The sequence below is a fragment of the Schistocerca serialis genome, chromosome 2, assembly GCF_023864345.2.
Source record: "Schistocerca serialis cubense isolate TAMUIC-IGC-003099 chromosome 2, iqSchSeri2.2, whole genome shotgun sequence".
NCBI lineage: Eukaryota > Metazoa > Arthropoda > Insecta > Orthoptera > Acrididae > Schistocerca > Schistocerca serialis.
In genome coordinates this window covers 582,377,411-582,396,777 of record NC_064639.1, presented here as the reverse complement: position 1 = coordinate 582,396,777, position 19,367 = coordinate 582,377,411, and the positions used below count along the sequence as shown (strand labels likewise).

Below are 19,367 nucleotides of genomic sequence, written 5' to 3'. Positions count from 1 at the left end.
GACAGCAGTTGTGCAGAGATGAAGAGACTTGGTCATGACAAACTAGCATCAAGAACTGCATTAAAGCATTCTTTGGTCTGAAGACTGCAACATCAGCAGGACATTTACCAAGACCAGAGAACATAAATATTATTGTGAAAATAGAGAGAGAGAGAGGACGAATAAATTATCAAAATAGTTCACTTGGAAAACTGTCCTTCAGCAGCACAATCATGTCTGTGTTATTCTAATTTTGAAAGATGGCACTATATGGCAAATAAAAGTAATTACTGGTATTGGCATTGTGAGGAGCTATCTAAGGAATTTGTGGCAGAGAAAAAGTTACACGACACTGATGTTGGGGAAGCTATTAAAGCATTGTCTAGGAAGTTGAATACTGGCAAATTGGCAGATCCTCACAATATGCGTGGAACACTGCATAAAAGTGTTATAGCACTAATTTTCTGTCTTGTGTTGAATGTTCACAATTATTACTAAATTTCATCTAGTCATTGTTATTTAAATTTTTCAGTGTAAGAGGAAAAATCAGCAGTGGGCAGATGGGAACACGAAGTTAGCAAATGAGGAATATGTAATATGTTTTTATTTTATTTTTTGCATAACTTTGAGATTCAGGTGTTCTGATACTTCTCTTCTTGATAATTTTTGGTTTATATCAATCATTTTCAATTTTTAAACAATACATTTACATTTATTACTATTATAATGGACTGTGCGTTGTTTTTTTCCTGGATCATAATTTCTGATATTTAATTATGTAGGAACCAAAGTAACATCCTTTTTCAGAGCAGCAGCTTTTCTGCTAATTATATAGACCACTTAAATACACCCTTCTTTGCTGTAGTTAGCAAGTTTATTTAGCTAACAATGAAAGCCAACTGGCTTAATAGTATTTAGTTTTTGATGGGATGTAAAAAGGGTGATGTGTGAATGAATGAATGCTTTTGGTATAGTACAATCAATTTTAATTTTTTAGGTTTGCATGTTGATATCAACAACCACAGGCCGTGCATATAGACCAAGAAATAGTGAGCGACTAATATTATATTTCAAAGACTTAAATCTAGCTGTACCAGATAAATGGGGGACCAGCATGCTGATATCTTTCCTGCAACAGGTAAGAGGAATCTGACATCAATTCCTAGTTTCAGTGTGACTTTTTTTTTACCTTACCTGAGAGTCATGTTAAAAATATCCCCCATATTTAATTTAATGCTGCTTAGTGTCCAAATGCAATTTTTCTCTTTATACAAAGTAGTCATGTACTTCATAATAAAATTCAGCAACTAAAAATATTCTTGATGTATTGATGACCTCCTAAAGGTTGACACATATGTTGTTGAGAACTTTGTATGGAATCATGATTATTATCATTTTTTCTATTTAAAAATAATGCTGAAGATTCCACAGTTACTGCTGTAGGGTCACTTTATAGTGACTGAAGTATCCATTTCTCCCAACACTGAGGGTACTGGCTGTGGTGTCTTAGTTGGTACCTATGTGTGCTATTGATAAAAAGCACATGTAATGTACGAGGGTCAGTCAAAAAGTAATGCCTCCTATTTTTTTTTCTACGTTTAATTGTCAGGAAATTTAAATGCAATTACATAGGTTGAAAACCACAACATTGAGGATCATTTTGTCATTTTTCAATGTAATCTCCGCCCATCTCTACAGTTTTGGTCCATCTTTGAACAAGGGCATGTATCCCAGCACGGTAAAAATCACAGCTCTGCTTCCTAAGCCATTGACGCACGGATGTTTCGACGGCCTCCTCATCTTCAAAATGAATCCCACAATGAGCTTCTTTTAGTGGCCCGAACAGATGGAAGTCTGATGGTGCCAGGTCAGGGCTGTATGGGGGATGAGGCAAAACTTCCCATCCAATTTTGACAATCTCGTCAGAGGTGTGACGACTGGTGTGTGGTCTTGCATTGTCATGCAAAAGAAGAACATCTGCCATTGATTTTGTTGGGCGAACTCGCTGAAGACGTGCTTTAAGTTTGTTGAGGGTTGTGACGTATTGAACAGAATTTATTGTGCATCCCTGCTCCAAAAAATCAACCAGAATCACATCCTCTGTATCCCAGAAAACTGTTGCCATAACTTTCCCTGCCGATCGCACAGTTTTGAATTTTTTCTTCCTCGGCGAGCTTGTGTGACGCCACTCCATTGACTGCCTCTTTGATTCGGGTTCAAAAAAATGCACCCATGTTTCGTCCCCGGTCACAATTTTTTTCAGAAACTCATCTCCCTCCAAACGGAAGCGCTGCAAGTGTTGGGAGGCTATTGTTTTCCTTGCCTCTTTATTCTGATCGGTTAACATTCTTGGAACCCACCGTGCACAAACTTTTGAGTACCCCAATTGTTTAATAATCGTGATCACACTGCCTTTACTAAGAGAAATAATGCGACACACTTCATCTGCAGTCACCCGACGGTCACCACGAATGATGTCATCAACTTGCTGAATGTTGTGTGGAGTCACTGCACTCACCGGCCTGCCGCTCCGCTTTTCGTCAGTCAACGGTGTTTGCCCTTCAGCTTCCTTACAACGACGAACCCATCGTCTAACAGTGCTGACATCCACTGTCACAACACCATACACCTTCTTCAGTCTTTCATGAATGCGTATGGGCGTTTCACCTTCTGCATTCAAGAATTCAATCACACAACGCTGTCTCAAACGAACATCGATGTCGGCCATCTTACAAACTTCTGCTGTGCTGCCACCTGTTGACACAGAAAAGTTACTACTGCAGTGGATTGCAGAAGAAGGTTTGAGGAATGGCGCCAAATTCAAATTTTTCACTTAACTTAATTTCTTTAAGTAGAAAAAAAATGGGAGGCATTACTTTTTGACCGACCCTCGTAATAACCTTTATGAGGTGATGAAACAGCAAGGATTTTTTTTCTAGTGACTGAATTGACAAGCTGCAGTGCTGTGCGACATGTCATGGAAGATAGGAGAAGTACACCTCGGACAGTGTGGTTGTGTGTGACTGCATTTTTCTAATAGAAAAGGCCTCTCCAAAGCTCTGCTGTTTTATGCAACATTTACACTGCAGTATATCTTGTACAAGCATTTTTTTGTCATTTTCCTTACTTTAGGACTGTACAATTTATATTACAACAAGACACTTGTCCAAATATATCTGGAATACAGTTTGCATTTATTGAGTATCTGTATACATTGCATTTAATTGTGAATTTGAATAATGTCTTTCTCTTTGTTCTCCTTCTTTCCCCTCCCACCTTTCTTCACATAGGTTGTTATTAATGGCTATTTAGATGAGGAGCCTCAGCAGTCCAAACTAATGTGTGGTGTGCAGTTAACAATATATCTGTTACTCACCAGCTGGTCATTAATTAATCAGTTCATTTTTTTATACCTATACATTCTATGGTTGGTTGATTTGGGGGAGGGGACCAAACAGTATGGTCATCGGTCCCTGTATATTTTATGCACATCTGCTATTCTACAGTGCCAGTAGTAATGTCACACCAAGAAAACCAGTTTGGTGTCATTCCACAACCGATGTGGGACTGAGAAGCCCACAGTGAGGTTTGTGCTTGCAATGGTGACATGGCAGGCCATGTCAGACATGCCAACGAATACCACGCTGATTTTGTGCACTCCACATCCAGTCAGTTATAGAGTGGTGAATCTGAAGATGTCCTGACACAATTCTTTATCGTTATATTACATTAATTTTCCTCCATAAAATATTCCTAAGCTGTGTTACTGTGGTCATTGACTTACACACTGCTGGGAAAAAAAATTAGTACACCTGGAAGACAACATTGATTTTGATCCGATGATGGTATATTCCACCTGGGGCAGCTGTACTTATAATGGTTTCAACATCATGTGCCAACAGATAGCATAGTGACATAGCTACCAAAGCCACATGGGGGATAGTAGGTGTATTGATACTAGTTTCAACATCGTCCGCCAACAGGTAACGCAGTGGCTTACTTATCAGAGCACTGTCTATGTCTACCCTTTAATAGGGAATGCTCACAACTGTTCACTGTGGTCCAAACAAGTGAAGCAAGCAGGCAACCATGCCATGGAGACATTCTCAAGTTTTCTGCAGCGAACTGAGTGAGTTTGAAAGGAGTCAAATTATGGTCTCCCGAGTGGTGGGATGGTCCTTTGGAGAATTGCCACACAAGCTGGATGTGCTACTCAGTTGTGCAATGATGCTGGTATCAGTAGTCAAGTGGACATCCTCACACCCATAGATGAGGTTCTGGACGTCAGTGCAGCACAGACGCCTGCCAGAATCATTGTGTTGTAAGGAGAATATGGTCAGATCATACAGCTATCACAGCACAGATGAGAGGGATTTTGAGCCCAGAAATGACATCACAAACTGTTACGAACCAGTTATTAGCACTAGAACTAATGGTACACACTCCTCTAACCTATATTCCACTCATGCCACCGCATCGACATGCACAGCTCGACTGGTGCTGTCAGAGGATCACTTGTAATATTGAATGGTGTGTCATTGTCTCCAGTGATGAAAGAAGATTCTGCCTGCACACAAGTGATGGTTGTTTGCATGTAAAATGTAGAATTGATGAGCCCTGACTCGTAGAGTGCATTTGTCCAAGACACACTGGTTTCACTCCAGGCCATATGGTCTGTGGTACATTAAGCTACAACTCTTGATCATTTTTTGTGTTCCTGGAGAGGACACTAACCAGTGCTCAGTATATGAAAAATGTTGTTTGACCTTTGCTATTGCTGTTCTTGCAACAAGAAGGTGATGTGTTGTTCCAAAAGGATACTGCTTGCACACACACTGCCCTTGAAAACCAACATGCACTGCAAGACACAGCAGCAACTTCCCTGGCCAGCACAATCTCCAAACTTGTCTTCAAAAGAGCACATGTGGGATATGATGGGACAAGAAGTGACTCGTGCACCCATCGACCAACAACTCTTACAGAAGTATAGTGGGCATGGCCTAACATATCCCAGGACAGTGTTCACGATCTGTTCAACTGACTGGATGCCAAAGTCAGCACCTGCATTGCTGTCCGTGGAGGCCCCACCATGTACTAATATGGATATTTCAGCATAGGTCGATACCTTCCACCTCATAACAACTTGCACCTTTGCTCTGTAAATGTAATCATTTCATACACACCATATGCACTGTTGTGACTGTATAACTTGAGTGAATTGAAGACCTCTAAAAGGCTGTATCTTTATTTTTTTTGGGGGGGGGGGGGGGGGGGACAGACAGTCTATTTGTTGTATTAGATTAGATTAGATTAATTATTCATTCCATAGACCCATAAAAGAGAGAATCCTCTTGGCTGTGGAACATGTCAGATAAACACATTACAAAAATGTAGTTAGAAGAACTTGAGTTTCATTAATTTTAATGAGCCTCAGTCAATAAACAGTAAAATTATGTACATGAATTAAATTTAAACTTCTAATATTTACAGGTTTAATACTTACATCTGCTTTCATTAAATCCATCATTCAGACATTTGCTAGTTTCTTGGCTATTACAACCAAGTATTGTCAAGAATTAAAGTGTAATAAATTTTCATTAAAACGGTCTTCTGCACTTGTTGAGAAACTCATGGATTGAATAGGAGTTGGCCACAAAAAATTCTTTTAAATTATGTTTAAATTGTGCCTTGTCTGAAATTAAACTCTTAATGGTTGCTGATAACTTACTGAAAATATGCGTTGCTGAATACTGGACTCCTTTCTGGGCAAGAGTAGGTGATTTTAAATCTTTATGTATGTTGTTCTTATTCCTAGTATTGATACTGTGTACTATGCAGTTACTTGGAAAAAGAGATGTATTATTTACAACAAACTTCATTAAGGAATAAATATACTGAGAAGCTGTGGTTAATATGCCCAATTCTTTGAATAGGTTTCGACATGATGTTCTTGGATTTATACTACTCATTACTCTTATTATACACTTCTGTACTCTAAAAATTTTTTCTCTGTTTGTGGAATTACCCCAAAATATGATACCATATGAAATAATGGATGGATAATAAGCAAAATATGCCAGTTTTTTTTATATTTATATCTCCTATGTCTGCAGTCTTTCACATTGCAAACACAGACTTGTTTAGGCGCTTTAGCAGTTTGTTAGTATGTTGCTCCCAACTGAATTTATTATCAAGTTCTAATCCCAAGAATTTTACACTCTCAACTTCTCCTGTTTCCATGACATCATATTGTATACACACATCAGAAGGAAATCTCTTGGAAGTTCTGAACTGCATATAGTGGGTCTTTTCAAAGTTTAATGACAGTGATTTGGCTATGAATCACTTATTAATGCCAGTAAAAATTTGATTAGCTGCCATTTCTAAATTTATATTTGATTTACTATTTATTTCAATGTTTGTATCATTTGCAAATAAGACAAACTTGGCATCTGGTAATGTAACAGATGACAGGTCATTAATATACACAAGAAACAGTAGTGGACCTATTATGGAACCTTGGGGAACACCACATGTAATTTCTTCCCAGTCAGATGATGTCTGATTGCCTACTGCTGAAGTGTTACATAATGACACCCTTTGTTTTCTATTAGTAAGATATGACTGAAACCACTTTGCACCACTACCCGTGACACCATAATATTTTAATTTAATTAAAAGAATGCGGTGGTTCACACAGTCGAACGCCTTTGACAGGTCGCAGAATATGCCATTTGCCTCTAGTTTGTTGTCCAATGAATTAAGGACATTTTCGCTGTAAGTGTAAATAGCTTTCTCAATATCAGAACCCTTGAGACACCCAAACAGTGACTTTGACAGTATGTTATTATCACTAAGGTGCTTAAGTAGACGCTTGAACATAACCTTTTCAAAGATTTTTGAAAAAGCTGGCAAAAGTGAGACCAGCCGGTGATTTGACGGCATTTCTTTGTCCCCTTTCTTGTGGAGAGGTATAACTTCAGCATAATTAAACCAGTCTGGGAATGTTCCTGTGACAAGTGATTGATTACACAAATAACTTAAGATATGACTAAGCTCACATGAACACTCGTTTATTAACTTTGTTGATATGTTATCATAACCACTGGAATGCTTTGATTTCAGGAACTTTATGATGGATTCTATTTCTTTGGGTGACGTAAGTGTCAATTCCATTTTACTGAGATTGCTTGTGTGCACTGGTCTCAGATATTCCATTGCATTATTTACTGAACCTGAGAAATGAAATGGAATTAACCCATTATGCTGAATCTTGCCTCAAGTGGTGTTATGTTGTATGTTTGTCATAACAGAAACATGGGGAATATTGTTGTTGTTCTGTAGTTTTGAATGCAAGGACTGGTTTGCTGCAGTTCTTCATGTTAGTCAGCCCTGACCTGCTCTCTTCTTCCTTGCATAAACACTATAACCTACGTGTATTTGAATATGCTTACTGTATTGAAGCTATGGTCTCACTATAGAATTTTTACCTCATCAATTCATTCCATTATTGAATTACTGAATTAACTATTCCTTGAAGTATCTGGATGTGCTGTATGTACTTGCCCCTGCTTTCCATTAATCTGTGCCATAAAGCTCTTTTGACTTCAATTCATTTCTTTACCTAAATGATCTACTCTTCTGATATTTAGTATTCGTCTGTAGCACCACATTTGAAAATCTGCTATTTTCTGTATAGTTTATCATGTGTGCTTTGCTTCCACATGACACTACACTCCAGATAAATACTTTTAGAAAAGATTTATTAACACTTAAATTTATGTTTAATGATAACATATTTCTCTTTTTACTGTAATATACAGTTGATGAATTCCTTTGTATTATAGAGTGAGTGTCCAGTTATCAGTCATGCAGTGTTTGTTTGAATACTTGTTCTGGTATATCTTGTACTGTTTGTGGAAGATTATTACGTAATTTATGCCTCATGATTTCATAGTTGTTAAGTGATATTGACAGTCTGTTGTATGGCATGCAAATGGATCTGTTGCCTCTTATGTTGTAACAATGTACATTTTCTTTGCACTTTGCTTCTAGTTATGTCTTCTTTGTCTAAGTTAAAACTTAGCATATTTGTAAGTTTATTACAGTCATGATATTTTTGTTCTAAAATGAAGGTTTACAGTATGCTTCATATGAAGGACCAGTAATTACCCTAATAACTGTCTTCTGCTGTATCAAGGTGTCATGCACAGAAGTAGTATTTTCACATAAAAAAATATAATATGACATTACATTTTGAAAAAATGAAAAATAGACTGTTCTAACATATTTTCAGCTACACAAACCATAAGATACCTTAATAAGTAAATTACTCTAGATAACTTACAACTACTGTATTGCACATGTTGACCCCAAGATGATTTGTAACTTAACATAACTTGAATCATCTGATGGAAGCTTGTCTTTAGACTAAATACTACATACTTCATTTTGTTTTCTTCGAGCAAGAATCCATTTGCTTCATAGCAGTAGGATAGTGGAGCATTTGTGTTTGCAAAACAATTTTTAAGGTTACTGAAATGATTACTACTATGAAGAAAAGTATCATCTGCATACTATGCTGTGCTGGACTTAATAAATGATGGTAGGTCATTAATCAGTAAGAGGACGAAGAAAGAATCCAGCACAGTTCCCTGTGGAACACCTTCCTTAACTTGTTCTATATTGGACATTTCTTTGCCAACACAGAGAACATGTTACAGTTCTGTAGGTGTGATTTTAATATTTTAAGGCTGTTAGTCCTTTTTTAAAGAAGCAGTGTGTGTCTTACCTAGTAAAAGGCTTTGTTTACATCATGTCCATTATAATTATCTGGGCTGTTATGCCGTGGTCGGTTGATGAATTCTGTGTCGATTCCCAACGTTTCGTCTCCAACTGCGGGAGACATCTTCAAGGGGTTCCGTAGCTCGATGGAAGGTCCAACACACCCACTGGCTCGCTACTGACTGTCAGTAGCGAGCCAGTGGGTGTGTTGGACCTTCCATTGAGCTACGGACCGCCTTGAAGATGTCTCCCGCAGTCGGAGACGAAACGTTGGGAATCGACACAGAATTCATCAACCGACCATGGCATAACAGCCCGGATAATTATAATGGACATGATATTTCCGGCCGTGAAAGTTTACATTTTAGTATTTGTTTACATCACCAAAATTGTCTTAAGCAGATCCTTTGTCCTCAAACACTCAATGTATGTATTTGTCTCCAGAGTTTTCAACAGTTGAAAAGTTTTTTCTTAAACCATATTGTGATCCACTTCTATTAGCCTTGTTTTATTTTTATTTGTGTTCACCTTATAATCTCTTTTCAAGACACTATTCATTCCATTTAACTAATCTTCCAAGTCCTTTGCTGTCTCTGACAGATTTACTAATTCATAGACAAGTTTCCTTCACTGTTTGCTGTATGTACAGATTGAATAAAATGAGAGATACACGACAGCCCTGTGTTGCTCCCTTCTCCACTACTGCCTCCTTTTCATCAACCATGAATTCTTTATAACTGCATTCTGCTTACTATATAACTTGTAAGTAACCTTTTACTCTCTGTATGTTATCCCAGGTAAGTTCAGATTTTCTGGAAGAGTATATCAGTCAACATTGTCTTTCTTCAACCTATCTTCTAAGAGAAGCCATATGGTGAGTATTCCCTCACGTATTCCTGCATTTCTCCAGATCTCGAAGTGATTTTCCTTCAGGGTGTCTTCTACCAGTCATATCATTCTTCTGCAGATAATTTTTGTTAGTGTTCTTTAACTATGACTTATTAAACTGATGTTTAGATATTACTCACATCTCTCAGCCCGTGCATTCTGTGTAATAGGGAAGGAAGTAGTTGGAAATGGAGTCTAGCAGAGTTTTAAACCAGAGGCATTGTCTGAACAGAGAATATACTGGAGCAACAGTTCCAACTTGCATAGTACTGTCACTGTCGGGAGAGGAGTGTAGGTGGTGAAATCAAAATGGTTTGAGTATCGAAGCACCAATTGGTGTTGTGATGTGGAGTGATGCATATTCAACAGCCAAGTGGTAAAATCTTCAACTAGATCCAATGTTACAATGGCTTTTCAATGGGCTAGTCATATGATTAGTTGTCATACCCACACAGAACACTTCACAGTATTTATAACACAGCTGGTATAAGATTTGGTTACTTTTACTATTGACTCTAAATTTTTTGTGTAGGGTATTTGGGGATTGATGAGCTGTACTACGCTTTCTTCATCAATATATGCTTCATCATTCTTCAACATTCCTCCAGCCCATAATCTGTTCTCATAATCCCCCTGGCAATAACCTCCACTTGCTCCCTTCCTCAGCTGTTCCCTTACCACTATTTGCCCAAATCCTTTCCAAGTCTGCTACTTTCCTCACCAATTCTCTTCTGTGCCAACATTTTACTTCCCCATTTTCTATTGCTACCTGTTGCTCTCTGTCCTTTCCTCTTCATGTGTGTAATATTCTATGTTTTCAGTTTGATTACCATAATGGATACTCATGTTACCCCTGCCACTAAGAACCATCTGTTTATCCTCGTGCCTCTCTATAATGTCCTTCCCTCTCCTTGCCCTGCATACCTCTCACCCTCCCAGTTGTCACAACTCTTTCTTCTCCCCAAACAATGGTCTCTGCTAATAAACAGACAGTATTACATTGACCATTAGGGTGTGTATTTGAATATCTGTGTGTGTGTGTGTGTGTGTGTGTGTGTGTGTGTGTGTGTGTGTGTGTGTGTGCACGTAGTAGACTCAAAAAAAATTCAAGCTTGTGGCACCTGATCATTGATTGTTGAGATGACAAAAGTGAATGGCCTAGAGATGAAAATAGCTCTGAAGTCTACTGCAAAAGACAAAGGGAAGAAAAGAATTTACTGCCTTGACTAGGATTAAATGGTAAATAATTTGCTCTGCTTTTACGCTTCACAAAACTATTACCATTTTTATTTATGCGGGAGGTGTTACATTCACCATTGAGTCTCTATGTTGTACATCTCTCACTATGTTACAATGTGTCTAACAGCCCTGGTAAGATATTACAGTCTGTTCAAAATTACTTTAGGATTGACAGTTCAGCAGGAGCATCTGGAGGCACAGTGTTATCATGGCCCGCATGGAGCATGCATGTAATATTCCTCTTCATTCAGCTCACTTGAACACTTGGACTATTCAGTGTACAAATGTGGAATGATCATCAACTTGTTGTGCAGAGTTGCACCGTATTTATATTTTTGATTTGTCTATGGCAGCAATTTGTTTAGATGATAGCACACAATTTACAAAAATACGCATTCTGATGACATACTAAATTTTCATGCGGGGAACTTGTGTGTTATTGAAGCTAAGTGAACACATAATATAAATTAAATCTGAAGACTACAACACATTTTTATGTAATCTGATCCAGTTACTTATTTCTAATGCTAAAATAAATAAAATTATGTATGTCCATCTTGGTGAAAAAGCCTATAGTAAATAGGCCAACCGGTACTGGGAGAAAGAACAAAAGTGATATAAAAAACTGGGCCTCAGTATTGCAGCAATGATATTATGAACAGTAGTATTTATTTTGTTATGCAGACTGAATTCCTGAGATGAACTTCATGTGGAATTAGTTGCCTGTAAAGTTTTCTTATTAAAATTTTGAAAGTTATGTCAATATAATTTTGTTATGTAGCTACTTACAATTAAAACTGTGCACTGCAAACATGCTGTGGAATCCACCTGTGCTCCATTTCTATGGTGATAATGAAAAATTCTATTGACACCACAGTCGTCACTATGACAGAAGCTTGAAGTTCTGTTGTTCTTTAATGGAATAATCATCTCATACACTCAAATTTCCAAAATAGCTTGATTGTGCCATGGTCTTTTCACGGTGCTCTGCACATGTTTGACTGTTTCCTTCTTATCAGCATCTTTTGTGAATGCTTCAGCTGTGGAGAGCGCAAATTTATTATTATTATTCGTGGCAGCATATCCTTTATTGGACCTATATTAACTCTATTGGGATGAAATGGCAGTGGTAAGGTAGCCTTACAATAGTATTCATACATGCGTTTGTGAGTTCATCAATTTCATGTAAGTGGAAACATTTTTTAGGGAGAGAGATTAGTTTCATAAGCTCCATTTTTTTAAAGATTGTCACTTACTCAATGTTATGATGCTGAAGCCCATCAGTCATCTCCTCCTTTCATTTTGCCATCGTAAGTCCCTTGTCAACAACAAGTAAATGGTAAAGAGCATTATTTAGAACAATTTTTGACAGTTTTCCCAGTTCATTTCTCCTGATAATTTCCTGCATTCCTTGTTTTAAGAAGTATGAGAATGCTTGAGAGAAAACCTTGCAAAGTACCTGCTTGAAGAAGAATAAGTCTTTCCCCTGTGCCCGAAGGCATTCCCAATGTTCCTTTAGTTCTGTCCCCTGTCTAGCCCTGCTTGACAACTGACCCACTTTCCATTTACCATACAACTTGCGCTACAGATCCTCCTTGAAAATCGACATCACCATGAAGCTATGTCCTCCCTCTCCATCAACAGCTTATGGCTACAGACAGGGTGACCAGATGTCCGGATTAATCTGGACGTGTCCTCCTTTTTAGCTCTTTGTCCGTGGTCCAGGTGGATTTTTACAGTGTCCAGCTATTTCGCAAATTTGAGCGTAATACAGTTAAATTTACAATTCGTCCCATTCTGTTGCTCTTTTCTTAAATACTTTAACTGTTGGCACAGTCTTCGTGATAACCACATACAAAGGCGGTGTTAGTAGGTGGCACCAGGATCCTCGATGTTATTGTTGATCGACCTATAAGCGAATGCAAATAACGATTATTCAAAATTTTCGTTTTGTATTGGCTTGGCTTCCTGTAGTGCACATGTAATTTCTGAGTGTAATTTTTAACCGAGTGAGTTATGTAAAATATTTGGCTATGCCTAAACAAAAGCGAACATTTTCTGATGTCCTTTCCTGCAAATATCCAGCTTTCAAGAAAGGGAGAAATGAATTCGAAGCGGAATGTAAGATATGTGGAGCTGGAATGTAGTCTCAATAAAGGTAAGAAATAACTCAACAGATTAACTGTCATGGTTTTATTTCATCCAGAATTTAGGAATTTATCTTGTAGTAAAAAATGTGCAAAGATTTTTTTGTGAAAGTAAGTCAGTTCACTGTCACTCAGAGTTGCTGAATACTTTTTCAGTATTTCAGGGCATAATTCCAAAAGAATATTTTCTCTAATTACCATATTGTGAACTGATAAGAGGAATAGATTAAACCTTGAATCAGTGAAAGGTCTGTTGATGGTCCAACATAATTTAAAAGAATTTCCGTGTCTGTCATCTTACAATTGTCTGTTAAGTAAGCCCAAACTTCTCCGAGAAGTATCAATAATTGTTAAGGAATGTATGTATGTTATGTCTATAAATCATAAACTCATTTATTAAATTTGAACGTATGTTCAATGGGGAATACTGCAGATGAGGATACATCCCCCCACCACCACCACCAGTAACAATTAACTACTAGTTTTACCGGTAATTCCCAGCACTCACATGACTTGTCCAAAGCTGACGGTGGTATCCTCATCTGCAGTTGACCCATTTGATATGTCCTCTTTTTTCTTCCTTTGTCCTCCTTTTTGAAGCTGTTTGTCCTCCTTTTTAAACGATTGCATCTGGTCACCCTAGCTACAGAAATGTTAGTGGTGAAAGCCTAGGTTGTGTAACACTGTGAATAACTATGTGGTGCTGCATTGGAAAAGTTCTTATTCCTTAAGTGTGACCAATAACTTGCTGAGTGTACCTTACTGCAATAATAGTCATAAACAATCTATGTTGGTAACCTGCTTATCCACACCGCATTTTTTTCCTGCGTTTTAAGTTTCAATGTTTCTCCAGCTTCCTTTTGTTTCTTGAACATATCCTTGCCAATCTTCACAACAGTGTTTTTATTTATAGTCAAAGCTGCTGCAGTTCTATTGATTACCTTGTTCATAGAGAGCAGTTAGCGAACATTAAGTTTTTCAGTCTCAGGGTAGACATATAACACAAACCATTTCTCTCAGTTGACTTCATATGGCAATCAACTGGCCAAGAGAGTGACATTAATCTTTTCCACTCAAAACCTTAGATGACCTTGTTCAGTACGACGTAACAAATAAAGATGACAACATCTGTAACAATAACTTCCTTAACTATAAAAACAGAAAATGCCACAGGCTGCAGTGATCCCAGTCCATGCCTTCCACATGGGCTCTCCACCAAATACTCCCATTACAGCTGTCAATCCTAAAGTAATTTTGCACAAATTTTAGTGACAATGCTACATCACTTCTCCTCTGCACATACATTTCTCCAACAGGCCAATCATTCATTTAATCAGTTTACAGGTTCCTTCAGTAGCAATAATTGGAATTGTACCTTCTCTAAAAACTGATTCGAACTGTACTTTAATTCAGAGAAATTTTATATGCTACTAAACATAATGAATTTCTTCACACTTAAACCTAAGGTATATTGTAAATATGGTGAATATGATTAAATTGAACATAATCTTGAGATTAGTGCAATTTCATCCCAATTATATTGAAACACACATCTCAACACATCTGTATCTCAAGAATGCTGCTGACACTGGTACTGATTCAAATATTTCACCCAGCACACACAGTGCAAATGTAAAACATTGTCAGCAGACAAAGATTATTTTTACTGCTGGAATTCGTTTAACCACTTGTAGCTGCATGACTATCAATAGTCAGTATGCATCCAAACTAAAGAATAAGCATAAAATGTGAAAAATAGTAAATATTATGATGTTTGAGGGTATGAGAGCCTCACAATGGCATTGGAGGGTGATATGATCGAATACTGACTGCATATGTATCTGGTGGTTGGGGGAGGGGGGGGGGAGGGGGGGGGGGCAGATCTCAACGAGTGGTTCATTAAGAGCCTTCAATGTCTCAGGAATCACCTGTTGCTGCTGTGTCCATTGGTGTACTAACAGCAATGTTTATTGTTTGTGGTGGTCTGCAATTGTTGTGCTGTCCAAGTGATGTTGGTGGTTTTTCTTGTTGGGCAGAAGAAGGAAGGTAATTCTGGCACAGGTTGCATTGCTACACCAGAACTGTGCTCACCGCACTAGAGGAATGCACACATCTACCACTCTGGCATAAAACTGCTGTCAGCTGCATTGGCAATGAGTACACAAGATGGTGCCAGTTGTAAAAGAAGTTTTTAATATGACTACTAAAAGTGAAGTGAAAAGTGTTTATCAGTGTAGAATTGTATCAAGAAAGTCAGAACAGGAATCCACTTGAAAGTGGCAAGTTACTGGTTTCATAGAAATTGCTGTAAAATAAACTTAAATCTTAATACAGATAACTTTTCATGGACTTTTGAAGTGTGTATAACTAAAAGCTGCGAAAGAAAATTCTTAAATGTCATTAAAAACAAGGACAAAATAATCAGTGCAATGCAAAAATAAATTGACACTCTAAAAATCAAGTGTGCTGTTCTTCTTTAGATATTCAGAACTGGAAATCAGTATTCCTTTGAAAGTGAGTTGTGATCATTGTCAAGAATGCAATACTGTTACAAAAATTATACAACTGGAAACACTATGTCAAACAATGTTTCTCATACAAACAATCCTACTTCAGTGTTAAATGAAAAACACTTCTCAGCTGAAAACTTGGCAGTGAAAAACATCATGCCTTCACTGGACACTGAACAGAGAAACGTAATTATACTGGCAAATAGTCATGGTCTAGGAATTACCTGTAGATTGTTAAACAAGGTAACATGAAAGCTATAGGATTTGTCAGACCCGGTGTATGTCTACATCAGTTACAAAACCTGATTGATTCTTACCAATCATGATTTTTTTAATACTTACTGGTGGATCAAGCAATATATACAAAAATGAAGCTATCCATGCATCTCATGCTTGGAATTTATGTCTCACCAGATTAATGCCTACTAATGTGATATTCATTTGTGTGATTGCAGAACATAATCAGTCAATTACTTAATCTCCATGTGAAGTATATATTTTTTTCCATAAGACAAGAAATTGGGAATCTATGGAACTGAAATATAAGTATTACAGTGCAAGGTATATAATAATAAAAACTCCTGCAAAAGACCTGATTATATTTTTAATACCTTTATATACATGTTCTCCTGCCACTGCTTAGTGAGTAGATTTTTATCTATCCAATCACATTTGATTATGTGTGTTTGTATGATGCAATTACTTAAGTTTTGTTTGATTTGATTTGGTTAAGATATTGTGGCTAACAATGCTCATTGTGAGCATACTTCCATTCCTTTAACGTGTAAGTGATAGAGTCGGCCTATGTAGCTACTTGTATGTTAATACCAGTGAAAGAAATTATATTCTTCTAAGTATAGATATTTTAGATCAAAAGCTTGACTAATCTGACATGATACACTGAATTTGTTTGTTGACACTGTGCTTTTTGTGTGACTTTTATTGCTACATTGATTTTTTTTTCAAGGCAAATAGTGAAGTTTTTATGTATATTCAGCTGCTGCTAAATACTACCATTTTCTATTCAGATCTTGACGTATAAGGGCTTCTACGATGACAATCTGGAGTGGGTTGGACTTGAACAAGTTCATGTTGTAGCAAGTCTTGTTGGAGGAATAGATGCTGGTCGACACCCACTATCTCCTCGATTCACTTCAGTGATCAGAATTCACAGTATCAGGTGAAGTAATACAATACTAGAATAATGAATGTATTTTTCCTCTAGGTACCTTAACAAAATATGCTTGTCAAAATTCAAAACTATTTTCTTTTAGTTTTTAATAGCTGATGCAGTCTCTGATAATTAGATCTAAGTAAGAATAATAAACTCAAAACATAGTAGCCACCTCAGGATATGATTTCTTATATGTTGTTGCAGTAGACAACGAATAACAACTTTCTGCTCAGTAGTGACATGTATTCCTTATGGTAATTGTTCAACATTAATCATTGTCGTCATCATCTTCTACTGTCATGGAATACGGGACTTAAATGTCATGTAGCTTCCATGACATTTTATGGATGGAATTTCACGGCATCCTTTCCTCCCTGTCCATTCTGATTCTATTAACTATTAACATCTGGCTAACAATACATGTGCTGTGTACTTCTTCTGTGTTGTTGCAAAAGTATTGTTCTTTCCTCTTCCCTGTATGCATACTTATTTTGTGAATGAAACAAGGCACCAGTCGGTAGAGTAGCATAGCAGGAACAACGATATTTATGGTAACAGATACTACACAGAACACCAAATGGTTGATGGCAATAAACCATAAATGGATGTAGAGGGCAGAAGGTGGAAACTGGAGGTTCTGTGTGTAAAAGATCTGATAATGCTTCCAAATTTAGGTTCATCTCAAGAAAATGACATGTGGTATGGAATAAGTGGCACTTTCTAGCAATTAGTAGGGGAGCTGTTAAGTGTAAATAGCCACTGAAAAGGACTCATATCCTATATTGAAACTGAAATTTCAGTTATCTGAGAGAAATGGAAAAATGAACACAGCTTGTACATAAAACTGAAGAAGCCCAATGCGAAGGACAACAATTAAACTGTTTGGGAAGAACACCCTTGAGTCAAGAGTGATCACCTGTAGACTGGAAAAGGTAGGTGGGATTGAATTATGCAAAGCAATGTTATATATACTGGGCAGTCAAACTGAGGACAAAGCTGGAAAATGGGTAATGAGGGAGAAAAAAATTTTAATGAGAAAAATAATGTTAACTGACAGTGAGGGTAGTACAAAGAGATAGAGGAGTGGGAACCAAAAAAGAATAATTGGTTTGGATGGGCCTGGAGAGGGACTGAAAAGAGAAGATGTGTGAGGTAGCTTAATAGAGAAACTTAGAAAACTGCAATAGATGGAGGTGGTGAGTGCCACTGTAGTATAATTTCTGTTGGTAAGTAGAAGTTTAGGATATATTGCAGGAAAGGGAGTCTTAGTCTTAAAAACGAATTCACTGCCTCTTGAAATTAAGTTGTATGTCTTGTTTTTCAGAAATGAGTGTAGTCAATTTAGTGTTTTTTGTTCTGTATGTGTTTATTATCAACAGTTTCTTGGTATCTGTGAGATTGTAGAAAGCAGAAAGTGACTGACACATCAGCTGCCATAGACCATTCTCATATAGCCTTGTTCTAACACTGACATCACATAAATTGTTATAGGCACATGTTAAGTTTGTACTGAAGAAATCATAGAATGTAATGTCCCTATCACTGGAGAGTCAGCATTTGATTAGCTGAATAGAGAAGTGAGGAATTTGTTACAACCTTATGAATGAACCATTTATGTGAAGCAACAGCAACTTAAACCAGAATGACTATAAATTTGCTATAATTCTCGTCATTATGACTATAAGGTCTTAATAATTGCACTTCCTCACTCATTTCTAGTACTGCTTTATGAGTATAGGATTTTATAGTGTTGTTAAGCATGTAAAAATTTCACTTTGGCTGGTGACTGACCAACTTATGTAATATGAAGAATGTCACAGGTAGCTTCAGCATCATTTCAGATAATTATTTAAAGAAAAAATGTAATTATACAATAAACACTTTAGCCTATTTGTGATCATTAATACATGACAGTGATAAGACCAGATTTTCTCTGATATTTTAAACGAGGAAAAGTATGTAAATTGAAGGAGATCACTGCTGTCAGCTGCAGCGAGACATTATGCAGAATCAGTGGTGATGAGTGAAAATTTGTACCAGCCTGCGATTTGAACCTGGAATCTCCTGCTTACTAGGCAGGTGCTTTAACCACTGCACCATCTGGGACACAGTGTTGTCGCAATTGTGTAGACTGTCTCAGCATGTCTCATGGCTGATCCAAATTCCCACTGAGTGCCACCTATCTGCATTCCCTGTCTATTACATTCCCATTCACTACTATGAGAGTCCCACAGGAGGTAGGACTTATTTGTGCATCTGTACTGAAGAAGGTGGATCCATTGCCCAGTTAGGTATATCAATTATGTCAGTGTGTGATGTCTGTTCTTTTGGACATGTCTGAAAGAACAAACACCATGCATTCATATAATGAGGAAAAGTAACCAAATAAATTTTTAGAAAGATAAATTGTTGGCATAAATACATAGATTAGAATTTTCATTGTGATTCAGTTCATAGATAAGTCTTTTGGTATGTTTAATCTTCACAACATTATACAAGTTACTTTCATGGTGAAGTTCCAAATAATTTAACCTTATGTCATATGTGTTTGCAACTAATACTTGGGTGAAATAGAAGAAATGCTTTACATGAATTTGATGGTAACAATTTAAATAAACAAAAATTAACAAGATAATACCATTTGCT

At 37.1% G+C, this 19,367-nt stretch overlaps 1 protein-coding gene across 1 annotated transcript in view; it reads left to right on the top strand.

Annotated features, from left to right (window-relative positions):
• Nucleotides 1-19,367, top strand: part of LOC126457597 (cytoplasmic dynein 2 heavy chain 1) — an 808,157-nt gene that overhangs the window by 481,921 nt on the left and 306,869 nt on the right. Inside the window, exons 40-41 of the mRNA XM_050094037.1 lie at nt 977-1,117; nt 16,576-16,727. Of these exons, the coding sequence (XP_049949994.1) occupies nt 977-1,117; nt 16,576-16,727 (293 nt within the window). The remainder of the gene's footprint in view (nt 1-976; nt 1,118-16,575; nt 16,728-19,367) is intronic.